General features: G+C 44.8%; 1 protein-coding gene and 2 long non-coding RNA genes across 3 annotated transcripts; 1 reads left to right on the forward strand and 2 right to left on the reverse strand.

Moving 5' to 3' along the window:
* Positions 1–6,327: 6,327 nt before the first annotated feature.
* Positions 6,328–7,963, reverse strand: LOC136509642 (uncharacterized). Its single transcript, XR_010772406.1, has 3 exons — positions 7,640–7,963; positions 7,476–7,539; positions 6,328–7,164 (listed from the first exon to the last, which is right to left on the reverse strand). It is a non-coding gene; the product is annotated as an uncharacterized lncRNA (long non-coding RNA).
* A 314-nt stretch (positions 7,964–8,277) lies between these two features.
* Positions 8,278–14,478, reverse strand: LOC136508591 (uncharacterized). Its single transcript, XR_010772038.1, has 4 exons — positions 14,151–14,478; positions 8,654–8,754; positions 8,506–8,575; positions 8,278–8,413 (listed from the first exon to the last, which is right to left on the reverse strand). It is a non-coding gene; the product is annotated as an uncharacterized lncRNA (long non-coding RNA).
* A 3,651-nt stretch (positions 14,479–18,129) lies between these two features.
* LOC136507129 (uncharacterized) lies at positions 18,130–19,643 on the forward strand. The gene is made up of 6 exons (XM_066501952.1): positions 18,130–18,475; positions 18,550–18,575; positions 18,664–18,856; positions 18,949–19,052; positions 19,150–19,347; positions 19,611–19,643. Exons 1-6 carry the CDS (start codon positions 18,130–18,132, stop codon positions 19,641–19,643), a joined length of 900 nt encoding a protein of 299 aa, XP_066358049.1.
* Positions 19,644–22,703: the final 3,060 nt, after the last annotated feature.

Below are 22,703 nucleotides of genomic sequence, written 5' to 3' on the forward strand. Positions count from 1 at the left end.
CATCCACCTCCACAAAATTCTTATCCCTAGGGCACATTAGAGACTGTGTAAAAGTTTGGTACCATTCTGGATCTTTTCGTGGGTAGACTCAGTTCAACCTATAATTAATCGGTGTCATCGCGCGGAAATTCAATTAAACCTTAGAAAGTAGCAAACCATCTTCGAAAAATCCCAAACTTGGTGTTTCCTTCACACGTGGCACTGTGCAAGCCTAAGAAAAAGTTTGACACGAATACGACGCCGGAATGCCTATGAACCACAGAAACCTTGATAACCTATGTGTATAGTCAGTGGTTCGATGAAAGGGCACGTGTACCTCTGTGAAGCATGTATACTCCGCCTATGTCGAAATGGCTTGAATTTTTTTTACAAGCATGTACACCCAAATTAAGACCCCACACAGGATCTGAGGTTTTTCTGATCTTTTTTTATTTATTATATTTTTCTCTGTGCCGAATGAGACAAACGAGGGTGAATTTCATCTTGGACCCAATAGATTTTTTCATCTACCTCCACAAAATTCTTATCCCTACGGCACATTAGAGCCATGTGTAAAAGTTTGGCACCATTCGGATCTTTTCGTGGGTAGACTCTGTTCAACCTATAATTAAACGGTGTCGTCGCGCGGAAATTCAATTAAACCTCAGAAAGTAGCAAACCATCTCCGAAAAATCCCAAACTTGGTGTTTCCTTCACACGTGGCATGTGCAAGCCTAAGAATAATTTTGCGACCAATACGACACCGGAATGTATATTTCTAGTTGGCCCAACAAATGTTACATGAATTACATGCATGACAATAATTAAACACACAAAGCCGTACATATTAAAATTAGAACCTAATTAAACTACGACCTTGAAAACCTAGCTAAATAAACATTAATTACTATCGGAATCACTGTCGGGATCGATCGGGCCATGCACACTAACATGCCTCTGTAGCCATATATGGTAATTGATGTCATGGATTATGTATCCGCTTGTATCGATGAAGTCCTAATGCCCGTATGAGTGCACTCTCTCGTGCCTCATAATACCGAAAGAATGGTCTGCCATAGATGTAACCTACTGAACGACCACTGCCCCTGTTAGTAATCCTTATGCTAGTACTGGCATCCTTCTATAGTGAGCTGGCCGAGGTTTCCATTACAGAAGTCCCAATCGTACCCGAGTTGCTCTGTAGCTTGGTCTAGAACTGCCCACAAGCCACATGCAGCATAGGTAAGGTCCTGGAGCGCAATCTGCATGCTGAGAAAAAGAAAAAAAATAGAGAATGTTATTACAATAATAAACAACAAATAACCACGACTCAGGTATAAGTGACCATTTTACCACATCCGCATGGTTGTAGCTCGCAAACCATTCGCTTGCTTGCGGGACGGGGATATCACCAGCATTCAAAGCAAGTGCCTTGAAGTGCGAGAAATCAGGCACATCATAGCAAATACGTCGAAGTGCCTCTAAACAGATGCGCACGACACTTAATTGGGCGCTTATCACGTCCGGGCTCTGTATTCCCGTCGTGTGGATATGGTTCCGATGATTTGAACCCCTCACAGGGATGGAAAAACTGAGTTCACACGTCCATAGCCGACCACTTGCATTAGATGTCGTGTTCTCGACTGATGTCCGAGATAAAGAACCAGCTAAGTGCTGTTCGCAGCCAATCTATTAGGGGATATAGTCCGCGACATATATGCATGCAACAATGATATTAAACTAATTACACTTATTTGTTAGCATGAAAAAACAAAAGATGTTGGAAAATATTTCATACAATAGCTGGAACAGGGAACCGTGGAATGGCCACATTAGGAGCGAATGGCTCATCGCCAGGGTGGAAACCTGGTTCTTAGTGGTGGGGGAGGTCCTGTTGTTCATACCACCTGATCGATAAAATGCAAAAAAGATATGAACATAAAATATATGCACAAAAAATTCTTCCAAGTAAAATATGGCAACATAATTAAATATAGATCGAATGCAAGGAATAAGAATATATATAAATGTAGAATGCAAAGAAACATGAATATAAATATAGATCAAATGAATATAGATAGAATATTGGAGAAGACAACATATCAATACCATTGAAAAATGCAAGAGCCATGACCAAATCACATAGAGAGAGAGAGTGGATGTCATGAGAAGTGAGACAGAGAGAGTTCGTGGATGGGTGGGATAGATGTATGTGGCCTGCAGTTTGTTTTATATAGGGGGGCATGGACATCACTGCTAGGTTTTTAAATAGAACCGACAGTGAAAGTTACTATCACTGCTGGTTTCTAAATAGAACCGACAGTGAAGGTGCATATATGTAAAGGATATATTTATTTAGATACTACAGTGGGAAAGTTTTAGCAAAAAACGATATATTTATTTAGATAGTAATGAAATACATAAAAAAATTACAAAAAAATTAGAAATAAGTTACATATACGATAACAAAGACCTTACACTAAAATTCCATATACGATAATAAAGACCTATTTGCGTACTGGTCAATGTTACCATCAATGTGTATCAACACATTATAATTTAACCACCTCAGTAGCATAATTCTAGCACCAACTAGGGTCAAACAACAGCACCGAGGTGGTCTACGAGCTATACCGGTTGGAGATGATAAGGTGGCATCGATGAATCCATGCCTCTGCTGTACATGGCCTTTTTCTCAGTACAGTCCAGAGCACATCAGATTCAGCTCGGCACCGCACCGATGAACCAATGCTGCTCCGAGGACAGGAAATTGCCGAGAGCACACCAGGTCTCTCTGGACATACAGTCCAGAGCTGCACCACAGCGGATGGCTCTGTGAACCTCAGTGGCATCTCTAATCTTAGGCGTTGCTCTATCTTCAGTAGCATTCTTCTAGTACCTCATGTGTGCACCATTTTGGTGGACTACGATGCATAACGATATATGTGGTTTGTTGTGAGAGGAAAAACTATTGTATCATGGTTGATAAGGCCTGGCTGAAACCAACATGCATGGAGAGGCTAGCTCCTGGCCGAGGGCCATTTTATAGAGGCTAGCAGTCAGTGATACATTTTTATTTCTGAACTAAAGTTGTCAGGGTAGGTAGGAGCAGTGTTCCAACTGTTGTGGTCATAGGAGCACTGTTGGCATGTGAGGAGCATCTACACATCACTGTCGGTTTTAGTTTAAAAACCGACAGTGAATTGGGCCTTCTGTGTCGGTTTGAGCAACCGACTATGATAGAAGCTATCACTGCCGGTTTTCAAACCAAAACCGGCAGTGAAGGGCCCTGCCGCCATCTTTTACTAAAAAAATATAAAAAAACACTGTCGGTTTGGAGCCTGCCATTGTAGCCGTTTTGTAAAAAATATAAAAAAGTTTGGCCCGCCTGAGATTCGAGCGCGAGTCGCGGGGTCAAGAGTACACGGCCTTAACCATTGAGTTAGGATAGGGAGTTCGGTTAGAATGGTTTTATTTTTTTCTTTTATCCCATCGTAATGCACTACTAAATAATAAATGCAAAATCAAAAAAGTTTGACCCGCCTAGGATTCGAGCGTGGGTCTCAGAGTACAGAGTGCGCGGCCTTAACCGTTGAGCTAGGATAGGGAGTTTAGTTAGTTTGCTTTTATTTATTTATTTATTAATAGAAATAATGCAGTTAGTTTATATTCTAAAATAACACAAAAAATTAGTGTCTTGATTATTTAATTCTATGATAATTAATTAATGGTCTATAATTATCAAATAATAGTGTTTGTGAACATCATCTTAATATTTGATTACATAGTCAATAATTAAATTGTAGAGATGCGCACAAAATATAAATTAAATATTCAGTGCGAATTACTGATACAACGTCTGCATAATGATTACATAGTTAACAATAATCTAACTATCTTTAGGTACATCAACAATGAGGGCCTCATTGTGATCAATTCGTAAGTAAGCAGGTTCGTCACCCTCTTGAAGGATAGGTAGGGGTACGTTCGCCCCGAATGGATGCATTTCCTGATAGCCCCTGTAGTCTTCTTCGTCCGTCACTCCATCGACACCGACAATCTTCCTTTTCCCTTCTAGGACTACTTTTAGCCTTCCTTTTGTCTTGTTGTCCCTTGCATAGAAGACTTGCATAACATCTCTTGCAAGGACGAAGGGGTCGTCTCTGTATGCGGTCTTAGTGAGATCAACGGTAGTGAACCCTTCGCTATCAGTGTTGATTTCCTCGAGCCAGACCCACTGGCAGCGAAAAAGAGCTGCCTTCAATGGACCGTAGGCTAGCTCCCATATCTCCTCTATGAAACCATAGTATGTCGCCTGCACGTTGCCGTTTTCGTCGTGAGCATCAAAACGAACACCACAATTTTGGTATGTGCTCTTTCTATCTTGCTTTTTTGTGTAAAATGTGAATCCATTGATCTCATACCCTTGGTACTTAAGATATGTACTCGAAGGCCCCTTGGCTAAGGCATCCAGTTGATTACCCAACTTTATTCCAAGCAAGCGACGTCGTAACCAGCTGACAAATTCCTCCTTATGTTTTTTATCCAGCCAAGCCTGTGACCTGCTCGGATACAGAGTTTGCAGCGATTGCCTGTGCTCGTCAATGTATGGCATCACACCCTCAGCTTGCTGGAGAACAGCGAACTGTGCCTGTCTGAAATAAACAGGGTCAGTCTACTGTAACAGATTTCTCCCCGATCGTTCCTTTGCCACGTAGTCTTCCCTCGTGATGAGATTCTGGAACTCCGACCCTTTTGATGTCCAGATAATATGTGCAGAACTCAATGGCCTCCTCCGTTGACCATCCTTCAACCATGCCCCTTCTGGCCTGAATCTGTTCCTAACATACCTCCTAAAACTTTCATCAATCTTTCAAAAGGGAACATCTGATGCAGGTACATTGGGCCAAGGGCTCTAATTTGGTCAACAAGATGAATGAGCAGATGCAATGAGATATCAAAGTAAGTCAGGCGGGAAATGCATCTCAAGCCTAACGATAGTTTTCGGCTATGTCCCGCTAGCAGCTGCTCTAGCGTGGACACATCAATGACCTTTTTTGAGATCGCGTTGAAGAACGAGCAAAGCTTTATGATTGGGGCGCGGACCTTTGGGGGGAGGATACCACACAGGGCAATAGGGAGCAGCTGAGTCATAATGACATGATAGTCATGGGCCTTCATAGGGCCATAGTTGAACTTGAGTTCTCTCATATTCACTAGCCTCTTTGGGTTCGCACAGTAGCCCATCGGGACTTTGAGTTCATTGAAGAAAGAAATAAGCGCACGCTTTTCTTCCTTCTTCAATGTCCATGACGCAACCAGAAGTTCGAACTGGCCATTCTCTAGCTCCACGGGATGCAGCTCCTTCCTGATTCCCAAGTGTTGCATGTCCAGGTGTGTGGCTAGTGAATCCTTCGATGTCCCCCCGGTGTCCATCAAGGTGTTAAGAGTGTTAGCGCACACATTTTTAGTGATGTGCATGGGATCAAGATAGTGGCGTACACTCAGAAATGGCCTAGTAAGGTAGTTTCTAGAAAACCAATTTTTTCTTCCAAATGCTCCCATCAGGCGCTGCTACTGCATTGTCCCCCTTCCCAAGGACAACCTCCAGTTTGTTGAGTTCTCGAAGTATCGCAGGCCCGTCTCGATATTTTGGAGCTAAGCGTTTCTCAATAGTACCAGTTGAAATCTTTTCTGTTCCTGCGGTAAGGGTGATCCTTAGGGAGGAACCTACTGGTGTCCCATATAAACTATCTTTGAGTTATTTGGCAGATTTACCGCATCGGTGTCGTCCAAGCACTCGACACATCCAGTATAGCCTTTTGTCTTCTCTCCGGACAACGAACCTCGACCTGGCAGGTCGGTGATTGTAGCGATAAGTACTCCCTTGATCGTGACATGTTCCTTTTTGTACTCGTCCCAAACATCCGGCACACCCTTTTCAAACATCTCCACTAGTTCATCGATCACTAGTTCTAGAAACACATCGATGTCATTCCTAGGTTGTCTTGAGCCCTTGGATCAGTAGTGGCATCTGGATGTATGACCGCTTCATACTAGACCCAAGGTGGAAGGTTGTATATACAGAGCGTCACTGGCGAGGTGCTATGATTGCTTCTAACCTGGTCGAAAGGATTCATCCCATCTAGTGCTCAAAGCAAACCAAAGGTGCCTTACCTCTCCACCGATGTCCTTATAGAACATAGTATTGACAGTCCTCTAGTCATGCCCATCGGCGGGGTGCCTCATCATTGTATCTTTCTTACGCTCTTCGCCATGCCAGCGCAATAGCTTGGCTGACTTTGCACATGCAAACAGCCTATGCACCCGGGGAGCTATAGGGAAATACCAAACGACCTTTACGGGACCTCCTCTGGTCTTGGTACCCTCATCTGACGGCCCTTCCTTGTACCGTGGAGCTTCACACTTGGGGCACTTGTCTAAGTCTTTGTATTTTTCTCCACGGTACAATATGCAATCATTGGAACACGCGTGGATTTTTTCAACCTCGAGGCCGATGGGGCAGATCATTTGCTTGGCCAAGTATGTCTTTTCTGGCAACTCATTTTTTTCTAGGGAGCATTTTCCTTATTATACCTAACAACTGATCGAAGCCTTTATCGCTCAATCCGTTTGTCGATTTGAACTCTAACAGCATGATGTCGGCTTCTAGTTTGCTCATTGGACAATTCCTATACAATCGTGTTTTGCCATCTTGTCTCATTTTCTCTAGCTTTCTCAGCTGTCTTTCACTAAGACATCCGGTCTCTACATTACGTAGCAGCTGAGAAATGCCATCGTTATCCTCGGTGTCGTCAGCTAGCGTGTTCCTAAACACATTATTAACTGTGGCCATAGGTTCCGTGTTGACACCGGGTTCCTCGTCAGCATCGTGGATGGCTACGTCAGGCATGTCCACATCATCATCGTTTTCCTGCAGAACATTCACACCAACCTCGCCATGCATAGTCCATATCGTATAGTTTGGCATGAACCCCCTGGTAATCAAGTGCGATCGTATAGACTCAATTTGACGAAAGTTCCTATGATTCTTGCAATCTTTGCATGGGCAGAAGACAGGGTTTGCATTCCCAGCATGGGCTTTGGCATCGGTGATAAACTGGCTGACGCCATGCATGTACCGCTTGTCCGTTCGGGACAGATGCATCCACTCTCGATCCATCTCTGCACAAAAAAATACTGAGACAGTAATTACAAAGAATTAATAAGAAATCGAGCTTCATGAACAACAATTGTAGCTCGAAAGTACCATTTTTGGAAAACATTATTGTACACTAATTATTGGAAAATTGAAATTGGTAGCCCCGGCCCTGTAAATTGAAAATCGTAGTAAAAAACAATTATTGCACAATATTGAAGAACAACTATTCTACTCTACTTCTAAGAACTAATTATAGCATCACATACTAACAATGATGATCTTGACCACCATGGAATAATTAGCTAGGAATTTAAATGTGTTCATAGACACCAACCTTTTGGATGATGGATTCACCACAATTTGAGCCTTGCACAAATGTCCAATTGGAAAAGTGCTCTCTAGAATGGAGAAAGAACTAGAATGAGAATCAAGCAATGTAGCCATCAAAACGAAGCTAATTAAGCAACAAAATCAAAGGAGTGGATGTTTGTTACTAACCTTAAAGCAAAAAGATCAAGCCATTCTTCAAAATCCAAGCACTAGCTTCATGGTGAAGAGCAGCCGCAACAATGGAGGGAAGGGTCCAAACGCGCGCCTCTGTTCTCGGGATGGAAGAGAGGAGGAAGGAGAGGACGGCTATAGCCTTTTTGTGTTGTAGGCTTATCACCGTCGGTTCTTGGCTAGAACCGACAGTGATAGAGCCCAATCACTGTCGGCTCTTGGCTTAAACCGGCAGTGATGAGTGCCCGCCAAAACACTAGCCGATTCAAGCCACAAACCGACAGTGATGTGGTCCTTCACTGCCGGTTTTAGCCCAGCCCCAATCATTTTTTCATTTTCAAGCTCATAACCGGCAGTGAAGGTACATCACTGTCCGGTTCTCACAAATCCGGCAGTGATGATGCCGGCAGTGATGTGCAAATCTGGCGTAGTGCTAGACACATCTTCTATGTCAATTCTTTGTTTGAGAGGAAATGTTGCGCAATTGTTCTGAAATCAAGAGGGACTGCCTTGTGGCCACATCTACCCTTCTTTTTACTTGCAACCACAACAGGAATGTTATGAGCAAGTTGGTGTTCACCTCGCTTCCATAAGCGCTGAACTGACCTGAATGTGCACTCCAAATTGATTCAGCAACAATTCTTGTATCCTTCTTGCCTAGTGTCCCATTCTTGCTTCTAGCCAACAATGCTTGGTACACTTGTCTTGTGACTTCTTCTATCATGTCCTTCCTTCTATGGTGTACTTCAAGGGGAACCTCAACATCTTGTTCTATTAAAAGAAAAAAGAGAACATTATTCTTGTTAGCCATGGATTACATAAAAAATAATCAAAAAAGGAAAGAACAAACTGAAAAAAATTACCTACGAGGTTTTGTATGTAATCAAAGTCAACCTGCACCATATTCATCTAACGGCAAGTTCAAATCAAATCCTGTACAAAAATGAAACAAAAAATCAGAAAAGATGGCGCTTGAGGGAAACAACAAACTCAAACAAGAGAGGTGATTACCATTGTCGTTGCCGGACTCCAATATTGGCTAGTTGAGATCGAAGGCAAGATTGTCGTTGTCATCTTCTTCTAAGCGAACGTTCAGATCAAAGGCAGCAACTCTAGGATCAGCCATTGCATGCGGTAGTGAAGAGAAGAGAGGGAAAGTGAGGAGATGAACCACAGAATGGAAAGAGAAGAGGCCGGGGGAAAGACTCCGTTAAAATAGGCACAATGGAACACAAACATCCGAGCTATCGAGCGCAAAAATTAGAATCCTGTGGCGCCACCGCAAAAAACGTTTGCATGTGAAAAACCAACGAAAACATGGCGCCCAACACGCCCAGAAACATGCCCAAACGCGAGCACAAACGCGCTCAAGCGGCTCAGCGCGCGCACCACGCCCAGCAGAATCAAATCCACGCGCCATGCAGCCACAGCGCACGCGACACGCAGGGCCAAACAGTGCCATGAAAAATCAAGCCAGTAACAAAAAAATGGCGCCCACCAGGTATGAACCTGGGTCCTCAGGGCCAACGCCTCGCTGCCCTAGTCGTCTGAACTATGGTTGTTTCGTATGGAATGCACCCGCAACCGTTTTTTAATAGAGGCAAACAGGGAAAAATACCTCCTAATTAATCACTCCTTGGTAAGCACAATCATGTCCTAAACGACTTCCTTTACGAGTACGGAGGGAGTACATAGCAACAGGTCGGTCCCAAGCATTAGTGACTAAGTCAAAGTGAAGTTGATTGCAGAGAAGACCCAACGACACGAGAGACAATTGTACTGTTGTCATTGAAACATGTACTCTCTAACTAACTCTTTATTAATATAATGCATGCGTAAGCCCAGTCACATATACTATAGTACTCTGCATTAGTTTCTAACCATGTCAGTATATTTAATGCTCATAAAACTCTCATGAAACATCATTGAGATTGGCCTGAGAGCAAGTCCAATAATAGAGCCAAGTGTTAGGCTATTAGTCAAGCTATATAATAGTGGTATCTTATTTGTCTATAAGAAACTTTTTTATTATTAATTCTATCCATATCCCACCTTCTCTTTTTTAATCCTCCTCACATTCACTTAATGTATGACCCACCATCTGTATATGCTTTCGTGCCACCTTGGTACTTGCATGAGAGCTAAACTCTCTTCTCTCTCTCCTCTCTTTCCTCGTCCACATCAATATTTGCTTGGCTATAAGACAATTATTATTATACTTGCTTTAAGGAACATGGAACCAATTCGATGGCTAAGTGGAAATAAATAAATGAAAAAAATTGCCGCCCCACAACATAGGCGGGAATAGGCGGTCACCAAGCCAGAGATAGTAAATTCACCGGGAAACGTGTGAGCTGAACTCGTCGCCAGCAACACTTTTTACTGTCCTCTCTCCTTCACGTTATTAAATACTCCATTTGTCCACAAAAAATATAATTAATAGATTCGTGCAAGTCAAAGTAACTCAAGTTTGACCAAATTTATAGTAAATAGTATTAGCATTTATGTCTCCAATTAAATTTATTATAAAAATATATTCTATAACTAATCTCATGGTACTTATTTTGTATCATCAATGTTAGTACATTTTTATATAAATTTAGTCAAAGTTCAAACTGTTTAACTCCTCGAAAAATAAGAATTACATTTCTTGTGGACGCTCTAGGGCGTGATTAGTTTGCTGTGTCTGGGCTACCCAGGTTGATGGGATACAGAGCACCAATGTGACAATATATTTTTAGATAAATATTTCTTTATAGGCCCTTGCTGAAAGCCAATGGCTCAAAGTACTGTTCGCTGATTTGTTGTGAGAAAAAACACTGTTCATTTGCTGAAATAGTACGGCTTATAAGACAAGCGAACAGGGCCATAGTGAGAATGGCTCGGACTTTTTTTTTTGGCTGTGTTGCTGGCCGGAAAGAACGTTCAGATAGGAAGAGATTAATAAAGGGATGGACCTATGTTGTCTCAAACATGAGCCGATATTTGGTTGGGTGGGAATTTTCCTTGCCCTAGGAGCGCCAAAATGCAAAAGGATCTTAATTCCCATTTGCGAAAATAAAATCTGGGGACCCAAGCTAAGTTAAGGCCATGTTTGTTTCAGCTTTCCTTCACTACTGGAAACTGGCACTTTGCTGAGTGCCTGCGGCACTCGGCAAAGCCCGAAATACACTCGGCAAAGGCTTTGCCGAGTGCCGCACTCGGCAAAGGGCACTCGGCAAAAAATTAATCGGCAAAAAAGCCTTTGCCGAGTGCTTTTTGTCGGGCACTCGGCAAAGCCTTTGCCGAGTGCCGGAAAAGCACTCGGCAAAGATTTACACTCGGCAAAATGAAAATGCGAAAAAAACCCAAAAATAATAGCAAATTTTTTTTTTCGGGAGAGGCCGCCATCGGCCAGCGCCTGTCCGTCCAGCGCCACCGGCCATCGAAGTCGCTGCATTTTTTGCGCAAAATTCACGGCTAACGCGGCCCGCGGGATTCGAACTCACGACCTCTCCCTCGTGTGTCTGGTGCTCTACCACTGCACTATACTGTCACTTGTGTCTAGATTCCGTTATCTGTCCTCATATATTATACTAAACCGAGAGTAAATTGCTTGTTTGAGGCCCTAAACGAATTCAAATTAAAAAGTGGTCAAATACAAAGTTTCATAACTTTTCGAGATCTACAATTTTCATTTAGGAAGTTTTTCCATCCGAGGTGGTTTGAAAAATTTGAATTTCAAATTTGAGAGAATCAAACATAGTTTTGCATGATAAGATGATGTCAAATCAAAAAGTTGTCAACTACATAGTTTCATAACTTTTGGAGATCTACAATTTTCATTTAGGAAGTTTTTCCATCCGAGATCGTTTGAAAAATTCAAATTTTAAAATTTTCAAATTCAAACGTCGTTTTTGCATAACAAGATGATTTCAAATCAAAATGTTGCCAGCTACAAAATTTCATAACTTCTCAAGATCTACAAAGTTTATTTTGGTCATTTGTTCATCCGGCATAGTGGTAGTAACATTATTCACAAATCTTATATATCTCTCTTCTACTTTCATGAAACTAATATGAGAGATATGAGAGAGATGTAGATTTTATGAACAACGTTATTGTCGCTTTGTCAAATGAAGAAATGACCAAAATAAACTTTGTAGATCTTGAGAAGTTATACAACTTTGTAGTTGAAAAGTTTTTCATTTGAATTCATTTAGGGCCCCAAAAATTGCTTTGAAAAATGATTTGCCGAGGGCAAAAAAAATGCACACGGCAAAATGCCTCTTTGCCGAGTGCCAAAAAAAGGCACTCGGCAAAGACGCATTTTGCCGAGTGCCAAAAAATGGCACTCGGCAAAGACGCATTTTGCCGAGTGCCGAAAAATGGCACTCGGCAAAATACATCTTTGCCGAGTGCCGAAAAAAAACACTCGGCAGAGACGTCTTTGCCGAGTGCCCGATAAAATACACTCGGCAAAGCTTCTAGCACTCGGCAAAGTGCCGGTTTCCAGTAGTGCTTGTATGGTTAGCCATGGTGTGATTTGCCATATTTCTTTGTGTATTTCACTGCATATGAACATTGAAATTCACTTGAACCTTGTTTCCTAAAAAAAATCACCTGAACCTTCATAGACCATAATCAGGAGTTAGCTAAAAATTTATTATATTGGTCATATGTATATCAGTACTGTGTCTAGTTGCGCATGTATGTGATCAGTTGGAACTAATGGGGTAATTTTCCTACTTCGTTTTAGAATGCAGCCCAGTATGAGAAATGGACAGAAAATTTTGCCATAGAGATCATGTTCATATTTTGTTTATTGATGTGTATAGTGGTCATTCATATATATATATTGATATATATATGTATGTGATAGATATGTACCTGTAGCTACCGTCAATGAATCTGGTGTGTCCAAATTTGCATGTGTAATATATTTGTTTACTACTAATATTTGGTTTCCTAGCCTTGGCACTGAGGTTATTCTTCTTTTGTTTTGTTTTTGTAATTCCTCATCAGAGTCGCGGATAGCTAAAATGCGTCCCTGGTAAGACCCTCCTGAGACATGTTTTAGCTATCCGCGCGCGTCTCTAATGACCCTTCTTCAAAGGCACATTTTGTTTAAGACGTGTCTCTGATGGGAGTCATCAGAGACGCGTAGTACACGTCTGTGAGATCTTGATGTCACAGACGCCAATTCTCTAGGGCATTTTTACACGTGTATTGTGACATTAGGGGCGCCAGAAAAAGTTATTGAAGTAGGAACTGTCATATCAATGTCCATACATGATAATTAATGTTATATGAAGCACACATCACAATTTGTTAATTATCTATAAAAGGCTACATAAGCTGCTACATATACAGCTTGTACGTAAGTGACAAATAAATAATATATATTCAATATATATATATATATATATATATATATATATATATATATATATATATATATATATATATATATATATCAGTTTAAAACATACAGTATCAAATATGGAACCTAGTTTTGTAGATCTTGAGGCAAGGAACCCAGCTAGCAGTACAAACTTATTTAAAAACGGACACCTGAGGAGTGAGTAATGGTCATTTATTTAGAGAAAAAATTTAACCATTTTCCCACTGACACCAGAAAGGACACGTGGTAGAAAACTGTTAACTGTAGACGGTTGGAGCATGATGGGCTGTCGTCGGCGGGTTGCCCGCTCGCTTCTCGTAGGACCCATCAATCAGTGATGCCAGCTCGCGTAACTGCCCTCCGACGGGCCTCGGCTCCCTGAGTGGCCGATAGCGTCAGAGTGGGGTGTCGGGGGACTAGTTCCCGGGGGACGATCTGCGTTAACAAAAGATGGCGCAACAATCTTCTTAAGGCCTCGATCGGTTGGGTGGGGAACAGTTCCAGTCTCTGGCTTCCTTCTATAATTTAGGAAGCATGGGAAACGTTCCGGCCCGGAACAGCCGGGAACAGTGCTAACCGAACGGGGCCTAATTAAACTACTCATATATAATACTATACATTCCTTTTTTCTGTGGATGTGCTATAAGCAAGTTAAAAATATTCCTTTTCTAACTATATATATAGTTTCTTATTAAATACCTCTTGTTTCCTTAATGTATGTTACAATTTATATGACTTAGTATATTTTGTTAATCCGCCACGTACTATACATGGATTAAGAGACAGTCCTTCGAGTTTAATAAAGATATATAGCAGCAGACAGTTGTCATCGTTGAAATAAACATATAATCATCTAGTCTAACTCATTATTAGTTTAATTTAATGCTTTAAGGTTTGCCATTGAAAGAATAATATAATTATGAAATTTCAATGGGGGCTACCTAGTAACTCCTATAGGTAGCCAAAGAATGAAGTCGATGAGGGCCGGGCTTTTGATTTACTATAATGAATATATTTTCCTAAAAAATGCAGCAACGAACTAATGCAAATAGTTATACCCGCACCCGCACCATGTGTGCATGGGTAATGGATGTTGCCCTGATTTGGGTGGCCGGGGACACTTACTCTGGCCGCTGCTTCCGCTGCTTCCTGCGTCAGAGTGGGGTGTCGGAGGATCGGTTCCCCGGGGACGATTTGCGTTAACAAAAGAACTATGGCCGCTGCTTCCGCTCCTTCCGGTGCTTCCTGATTCGCCTTCGGTAGCCGTTGCCAGCAGGAAGACGAGGCCGCCGCCGCTGCCGTCGTCGCTGCAGACCACAAGAAGCAGCAGCAAAACTACACCAAGGACAACGGGCGACCTCGTCCAAGCTTGGTAGTTGCTGCTGGTCGACATGCTGTATGCCTCCAAGAGCTATATTTAGATCGAGAAAAATACTAGTAGTACTACAGATGAGTTCACGATTTGCTAGCAGCATGGCTTCGCGCCCTTAAATTAGCAATGCCTCCACTCATGCAGACGAGAGTGGACGACTTTGACCGCGCTTTTTGTGTGCCCAATAATATGCTTATGGATGGAAATGGGTCGGGTCGATCCGACCCATAAAAAAATGGACAAACTGAAGGTTTCTGTCGACAGAATATCGTCGGTAGTCCTCCGAGGAGTATCCCACGAAGGTAGATTGATCGGCAGAGAGGCGTGTAATCAAGAAAATGAAGGCAACAAAGACACACGAGTTAGACAGGTTCAGACCGTCAGTATGACGTAATACCCTACTCATGTGTTATGTTGGATTGTATTGGCTATCGTATGATATTGTGTGAGTTTGGAGGGGGTCACTGCCCGACTTATTTAGTTCGGGGGGCAGGGTTACAAGTCGGTTAGATCTGGGAGATAACGGAAAAGTAATAACAGATTAGAGGAATTATGGGATCATACGTATCCTAACAGATCTCGTAGTATCTTCAGGATATCTTCTCGGTATCTTGCGGGAAACGCCGAGCAGCGTCGTGCCCCGTAAGGCTTCGTCTTGTGGGCTGGGCCGCCCCTGGGGGCGCAGCCCATGTGGTCTGTCGTCGGTATCCGGGGTCGTACCCCCCACGGCTAGTCCCCGAGCACCTTGTACCCATTGTGCAACGCTGTCTTGAGCTTGTCCAAGCAGGTGCGAACAAAACCGAGCAGTCAAACTCATGGTCCGACCACCGTGATGAGTTGCCGAGTAGTTGTGAGCAGTTGCCAAGCAGCATGAACCATCGCCGAGCAGCGCGAACCGTCGCCGAGCAGTGTGGACCGTTGCTGAGCCGCGTCAGCCGTCACCGAGCAGTGTAAACCGTCGCTGAGCAATGCAACCCAAGTACGGCTTGCCATAAGGGTGTAAGGAGCTCAAGTTCAGAATCAAAAATATCTTCGCAGTGGACCAAGTGTGCCCACTTAGAGTCCGACCATGAGAAAGGGAGATAGTCTTCTTTAGCTTCAAGAAGCGCAGAGTTTTCCAGAATAAAGCAAATACATTCACCACAAGGTGAAGTGTGCCCACTTAGTCCCCGAGCCTGACAGTAGATGATGTAGTCATGTGGTGCCAGGGTCCAAAGTAGAAGAATCGTAAAAGACCAGCCGGGCAGGCTGCCAGTCCCCGGGCGTAGCCCCGAGATGAGAAAAAGCACATTCACCGCAAGGTGAAGTGTGCCCACTTAGTCCCCGAGCCTAATAGTAGGTGACGTGGTCACGCGGTGCTAGGGTCAGAAACAGCAGTCAACAGAAGAAAATCCCCAATGCGGTGAGGAACCAAGACATAATGCTGACGCAGTCCCCGAGCCACAAGAGAAAATCTTGGAGAAAACAAATCGCGGAGAAAATACCAGAGTAATGGTTGTACAGTAGTAATTACTGAGCCGTAACAGTTGGCGGAGAAGTCGGCGAATATTCGGCAAGCCATAACAAATTACGAAGATAAATCGACGATATGGGCCGCGGTTGCGCGAAAGCCCAGGTAATGGCCCACCTTGCTGTTGCGAAGAATTCGGAGAGGCGCCAATCGTGGGAGCGGTTTCCCAAAAACCCTCGAATGTGAAAGGGTGGGGGGAGTGCTTTATAACTACGCCGCCGCACCCCGCGCTCCCACCTTTGCCACTTTGCCATTTTGTCTTCCTCCTCAGCCCTCGTGCTTCCAGATTCGTAGTCACACGCGCTTCCGCCGCCAGCCCCAATCCGGATCTGAGAGATGGCGCCGAAGAGGGGAGCTATGAACCCAAAGAAGGTTAGCCCAAAGAACGCAAGTGCCGAAGCTAAGCATGACGAAGAGTGGGTGCCGTCACGTATGGGGGAGGCGGAGCACAACAGATTGGTGGAGGCAGGCATTCTTCCTGACCGCGTCACCGCCGGATGGCGGCTGGCCCTCGGTGAGCCCTTCCCAATGCCTCATACCGACGAAGTTGTAGTGTTTGAGGACTACTTTTGGCACGGATTAGGTTTTCCTGTTCATCCGTTCTTGAGGGATTTATTAGAGTTCTGGAGAGTCAGTCTGTGCAACCTCCACCCAAACACCATATTGAACATATCTATCTTCATCCATTTCTATGAGGCATATCTCAGAATCCTTCCCCACTTCAACCTCTTTCGTCACCTGTTCTGGCTGAAGAAGAAGGGCGGCGGTGGTTTCAAGGTTGTCGGCGGCGTGTATCTTCAGCTGCGCGATGGAATAGTGGGCGAGTACCTTACTGTGCCACTGAACACATCGTTGAAGGGGTGGAACGCTAGGTGGTTCTACATGAAGCAGAGCCATCCCGCCATCCACTACGACGCCGACCACATCCCGGAGAGCTAGAAAAGCTGGTCGCAGAAGCCAAGCAGTGCTGATATGGAGTAGGTAAGGGAGCTCCTTGGCTTAATAAAGGGCATGAAGACCAACGGTGGACTGGTGGTGGCGAGCTTCATAGCACGCCACGTCCAGCCCTGCAAGGAGAGGGCCCACACAACCTTTGAGTTCAAGGGGGAGACCGATGGCATCCAGGAGAGGACGGAGATGCTGTCGAGGGACGTTGTGCAGGAGCGGGCCGCAGAGCTATTCGCTCCACTTGCCTCATTCAACTTGCCAGGGCAGACAAGACCCTTTCACTGCAAGAATCTGCCTCCTTAGGTAAATATCTCAATTGTGTGTTCCTGATGGTTTTTATCTTTTGTCGTTGTCGAGCAGTGGACTGATTCACTTATGCGAAGATCCATTCGCAGGAAAGAGCGGTGTACTTCTCGGGCATGCTGAGGGGCGATTGGCCACAGGCAGTAGATGCACGGCCACCAACACACCCTGAGGAGGGAGTCGTCAATGTCTCGTCGAAGTCCGAAGGCACGGATGCTGGTCAAATGGAGAGTCCATCCCCGGCGTCGGAGAACGTCTGGGGAAAGAGGGCACCGGCAGACGAGCCGGCCCGAAAGAAGAGAAAGACGGCGGGTGCCGCTCCCCTCAAGCCGGGCGGCATCTCGCTTGGCGTTGACCGGACCACTCGGACACGGAGCGCCGCGGTGTTCGAGTGGTCGGATGACGATGAAGTGCTAGTGGCTCCTCCACCGAGCACTAAGTCACCTCCGCGCAACACGTGCGCGGAGGAGCAATCGAAGGAAAGGGAGGGAGTCCCCGAGCAGTAGGCAATGGGAGTCCCCACGCAGCAGGTGAAGGGAGTCTCGGAGCAGCGGGCGGAGGAGAGGCCGATGGCGGAAACCACGAGACCTCCACCCCAAGGCATAGGAATCGACCCCAAGGCCGCGGCTGGGGGCTCAGGTAGGCAGCGCCGGTTCAAAAAAGTTTACCGGCAGGCCGATACGTAAGTATCCTTGACTTGGAGTTATCTTGGTGTCGTATCCTCATCTCTTTTGGCGACTGACAAGCTGATCTGATGTAGTGCGAGGCGTACGAAGGATCTGACCCCGCTCGTCCAAACTGATGAGCAACCAGGTGCTGGTCCTAGGGCGGAGGCAATGCCGGCGGCTCTCGTCTCGGAGTCCCCATGTGCTCAGTAGCTTGTGGAGGAATCAACCGCTGATGTTGATGGACTTGGTGGCGATGAGAGGCTGGCGTCGAAGCTAGACGGGTCGGTGACGGTGCCCGGGGCAATGGCGGAAGCCGCCGGGTCTTTGGGAGCAGAGGCTAGAGTCACCGATGCCGCGCCGGAGGCCGGAGCAGAGAAACCTACAGTGCCCAAGGAGCAGACGGCGCTCCCTAAGTCGTCGAATGGCGTGATAGGACACGTTGTCCAGCCACGGAGCCCCACGGTGGTGCCTCCAGCTGCAGCGGAGGAGGACGAGGTGGAAGAGATCGAACGTGAGGAATCTCAACCTCAAGCTGTCCGAATCCTCTACAAACGTGGCCACGAGGTGGTGGTTGTTGAGGAGGAGGACACCACCAGGGAGCTCAGGAGGCTAGAGTTCACCCTTTTCTGGAGTGATGAAGCAGATCAAGGTCAGTACTGCATCTATAATGTTCATCTTTGACATTGGAGATTGTTCTTCTTCATAATCTTGGCATTTTTGCAGGGGATAACTCGGACTGCCGAGCAGCGGTGCCAGCTGATAAAGAGGATGGAGCCCCTCGCCGAGGAGAATGAAAAACTCAAAGAGGCGATGAAGCTGATGGAGAGAAACATCCAGAGGGCCCAGCACGAGCAAGACCTTGCTGAGTCCAATGTGCGGGACCTGGAATACCAGAAGGGCATCCTATCCAAGCAGCTGGCGACCATGTTCGAGCAGCTGCAGGGCAAGTCCGAGCAGCTCGCCACTATCTCTGAGCAGCTGACGAGTGCTTCCAATCAACTGGAGCAGAAGTTCGAGCAGCTCAGAAAGCGTCTCCGAGTAGAAAGCAGGTATGGCGTATCAGCGAATGCGTTTTGCATTATTGAAAAACCATATTGTGGCTGATGGTCATTGTGCTTGCAGAGCAAGATACGGAGCTTGGCCAGCTGCACCAAAACGTCGAGCAACTCCGAGAGGAGAAGGCGAAGGAGTCAGGGCGAGCGGACAAACTGGCCGAGGAGCTGAAGGTGAGTACTTCCTGGTCGAAGTTACTGTTGAAGTAGTTTCTTTGCTTGATAGAACCTTATAATGCTTGTAGACTAACGTTGGAGGGTCAAGGCACAGTTTGATGTGCTGGATCAGGAGGTCAGGACCCAAAGGAACAAGTTCGACGCCATAGTCGCCGAAGTAAAATCGGTGCTCGACTGCATTGACCTAGAGGCGGCTCCTCAGCCCGACGACAGGCCGCTGTGTCTAGACACCATCATCGAGAGGTGCAATGTGTCGTGGGAGAACTTCAAGAGCTTCAACCGTGACGCCATTGTTACCCGCCGTTACTCACGCCCTTGCGGTGGTCCGGTCCCACTACCGAGCCATTGACCTTCAGGCGATAGGGGCCGGATTCGCCGGAGGGATGGGCAAGGCGGAGCACCAGCAGCTAGAAGATGAGGTGGAAGACGCAGCGAAGCCCAATAATCTGCTCGGAGAATATGCTGTAATAACTGAATAGAGTAGTTAAAACGCGCAAGGGCGCAGACAGACATTTTTGTATATGTATAAACGTTGACATGTGCATGTTTATGCAGTTTGCTGGTATTGCGGTGAAAAAATCGTTGTAGTATTAACCCTAATGCAATTATACACAGTATAAGTAGCGTCCGTGCAGTTATTTCGTTACTAAAATCTTTGGCCTTAGCTAGCCCATAGTCCATAACGTCGAGCGCGGAGCCCGTGCACGTGTAGGAGGAACAGGCGTGACCAAGGAACCATAGCCAACCACCCATAACGTAGAGTGCGGAGCCCATAGCACATGTAGGGAGAGATCAGAGACTGGGTCTTCTCCATTGAGATCAGAGCGGAACGTGTGCTGCTCGGTGATTGGCGAATTGACTTGGAGATATACGTAGTATAACTGACATCCGAGCAGTTAGTTCTTTCACCGAGCTCTCGGCTTTGGCTAGCCCATAGCCCATAACGTCGAGCGCGGAGCCCGTGCACGTGTAGGAGGAACACGCGTGACCAAGGAACCGCAACCAACCACCCATAATGCAGCATGCCCCCTCCATCATGAAGAATTTTGTTAGCGGTTCTCAAATGTGTCGCGATGGCTTTAAAATTGTGCTTGAGTCCAATAAGTGTGTTGTGTCGAGACATGGGACATTTGTTGGAAAATGTTATGATTGCGGAGGCTTGTTCCGCTCATCATTGCTTGATGATGTGTGTAATAAAGTAGTGAACAATGTTAATGTTTCAGATGAGTCGAATATATGGCATTCACGACTTTGTCACATTAATTTTGGCTGTCTAACGTGGCTTGCAAATCTGAATTTAATTCCGAAATTTAACTTAGTCAAAGATTCTAAGTGCCAGGTGTGTGTGCAATCGAAGCAACCACGCAAGCCTCACAAGGCTGCTGAGACGAGGAACCTGGCACCATTAGAACTCGTCCATTTTGATTTATGCGAAATGAATGGCGAATTGACTAGAGACCCTATATTTTTTGAGAATGAATTTCCCATGAAAAATGCACCTAGCATGACTGGTCATGAATTTATAATTCCCCATGAGCATGAAAATTTTACTCCAATAGAACAAATTGAGGAACCCTATATACAAAATCCTGAGGAGGATGACACCATAGTCACTAGAAAAAGTATGAGACAGAGGACCGCAAAGTCTTTTGGTGATGACTATATTGTGTACCTTGTGGATGACACACCGATGACCATTGAAGAGGCATATTCCTCTCCTGATGCTGACTTATGGAAGGAAGCAGTACGGAGTGAGATGAATTCTATTATGTCTAATGGAACTTGAGAAATAGTTGATCATCCTTATGGGTGTAAGCCTATAGGGTGCAAATGGGTGTTCAAGAAAAAGCTTAGGCCTGATGGTACTATTGAGAGGTACAAGGCAAGACATGTGGCCAAGGGTTATACTCAAAAGGAAGGTGCTGATTTCTTTGATACTTATTCACCGGATGCCCGATTGACTACAATTCGAGTTTTGCTTTCCCTGGCAGCCTATAATGGTCTTATCGTTCATCAAATGGATGTTAAGACAGCTTTCCTAAACGGAGAGTTAGAGGAGAAGATCTATATAGATCAGCCGGATGGGTTTATAGGAAATGGTCAAGAAGGAAAGGTGTGTAAATTATTAAAGTCATTATATGGCCTAAAACAAGCTCCTAAGCAGTGGCATGAGAAGTTCGACAGAACCCTAACATCTGCTGGCTTTGTTGTGAATGAAGCTGACAAATGTGTGTACTATCGGTATGGTGGGGGTGAAGGAGTTATTTTGTGTTTATATGTTGATGACATACTGATCTTTGGATCCAATCTCAAAGTGATTGAGGAGGTGAAGGAATTTTTATCTAATAATTTTGAAATGAAAGATTTGGGAGAGGCTGATGTTATTCTTAATATCAAGCTTCTGAGAGAAGGTAATGGTAGGGTAACTCTGTTACAATCCCACTATGTGGAAAAGGTGCTGAGTTGCTTTGGGTTTAGTGACTGTGAACCTGCTCCTACACCTTATGATCCTAGTGTGCTATTGAGGAAAAATCAGAGAATAGTAAGGGACCAATTGAGATATTCCTAGATCAATGGTTCACTCATGTATCTTGCTAGTGCAACAAGGCCTGACATCTCATTTGCTGTGTGCAAGCTAAGCCGGTTTGTGTCAAACCTAGGAGATGATCACTGGCGTGCTCTTGAGTGAGTGATGCGCTATCTCAAATGCACTATGAGCTATGGTATTCGTTATACCGGACACCCGAAGGTGCTGGAAGGCTATTGTGATGCCAACTAGATCTTTGATGCTGATGAGCTTTATGCCACAAGTGGATATGTGTTTTCGCTTGGAGGTGGTGCTGTTTCTTGGAAGTCTTGCAAGCAGAGTATCTTAACGAAGTCTACAATGGAAGCAGAACTCACAGCATTAGACACCGCTGGCTCTGAGGCCGAGTTGCTTTATGATCTCCTTATGGACTTACCGGTTGTTGAAAAACCCATACCGTCTATTTCAATGAATAGCGATAACCAGACTGTGATTACGAAGGTTAACAGATCTAAGGATAACATGAAGTCCACAAGGCATGTTAAGAGACGACTAAAATCTGTCAGAAAATTGAGAAACTCTAGAGTAATAGCGTTGGACTATGTTCACACGTCTAACGATCTGGCAGATCAATTCACTAAGAGTCTGTCACGCAATGTGATAGAAAGTGCAGTGAGAGATATGGGTTTGAGACCCACATGAAATTTACTATAGTGGTAACCAGTTCTATGTGATCGGAGATCCCGTGAAGTAGCATGGTGAAACAAGCCAGTAGTAAATTGTGAGAAAATATCCTTAGTAAGACTCATTTCTGATGCATATCTTTCCTTTCTGTAAGGCAGGTTGGTTTTTACCTTAATGTGTTCCAAGTGGCTTGCTAAACCAAAGATGTCCTATAGAACATCTTTTGAGGAACACACCTAAATGAGTCAGATTACTGGTCAAAGTCTATGAGATTTGGGTGATCTCTAAATACTCATGAAAGGCACCGGAGTATGACATATATGCTTCAAATAGAGGGGATGCCTTTTGCAGCCTAGTGTCAGCTAAGGACTTTAGTGACATTCACCTCACACAAAACTGTCAATTCAAGCCTTAGTCCATTGTTCAGTTGTGACTGA

This window comes from Miscanthus floridulus, chromosome 15, assembly GCF_019320115.1.
Source record: "Miscanthus floridulus cultivar M001 chromosome 15, ASM1932011v1, whole genome shotgun sequence".
Lineage (NCBI taxonomy): Eukaryota > Viridiplantae > Streptophyta > Magnoliopsida > Poales > Poaceae > Miscanthus > Miscanthus floridulus.

Bases quoted from the DNA above. Each gene is read 5' to 3' on its own strand.
- LOC136507129 (XM_066501952.1), top strand. From the start codon at position 18,130: ATGGCGGAAGCCGCCGGGTCTTTGGGAGCAGAGGCTAGAGTCACCGAT. The intron at 18,476-18,549 runs GTCAGTACTGCA...GCATTTTTGCAG, and splicing joins GAGTGATGAAGCAGATCAAG to GGGATAACTCGGACTGCCGA. The intron at 18,576-18,663 runs GTGCCAGCTGAT...AGAAACATCCAG, and splicing joins ACTCGGACTGCCGAGCAGCG to AGGGCCCAGCACGAGCAAGA.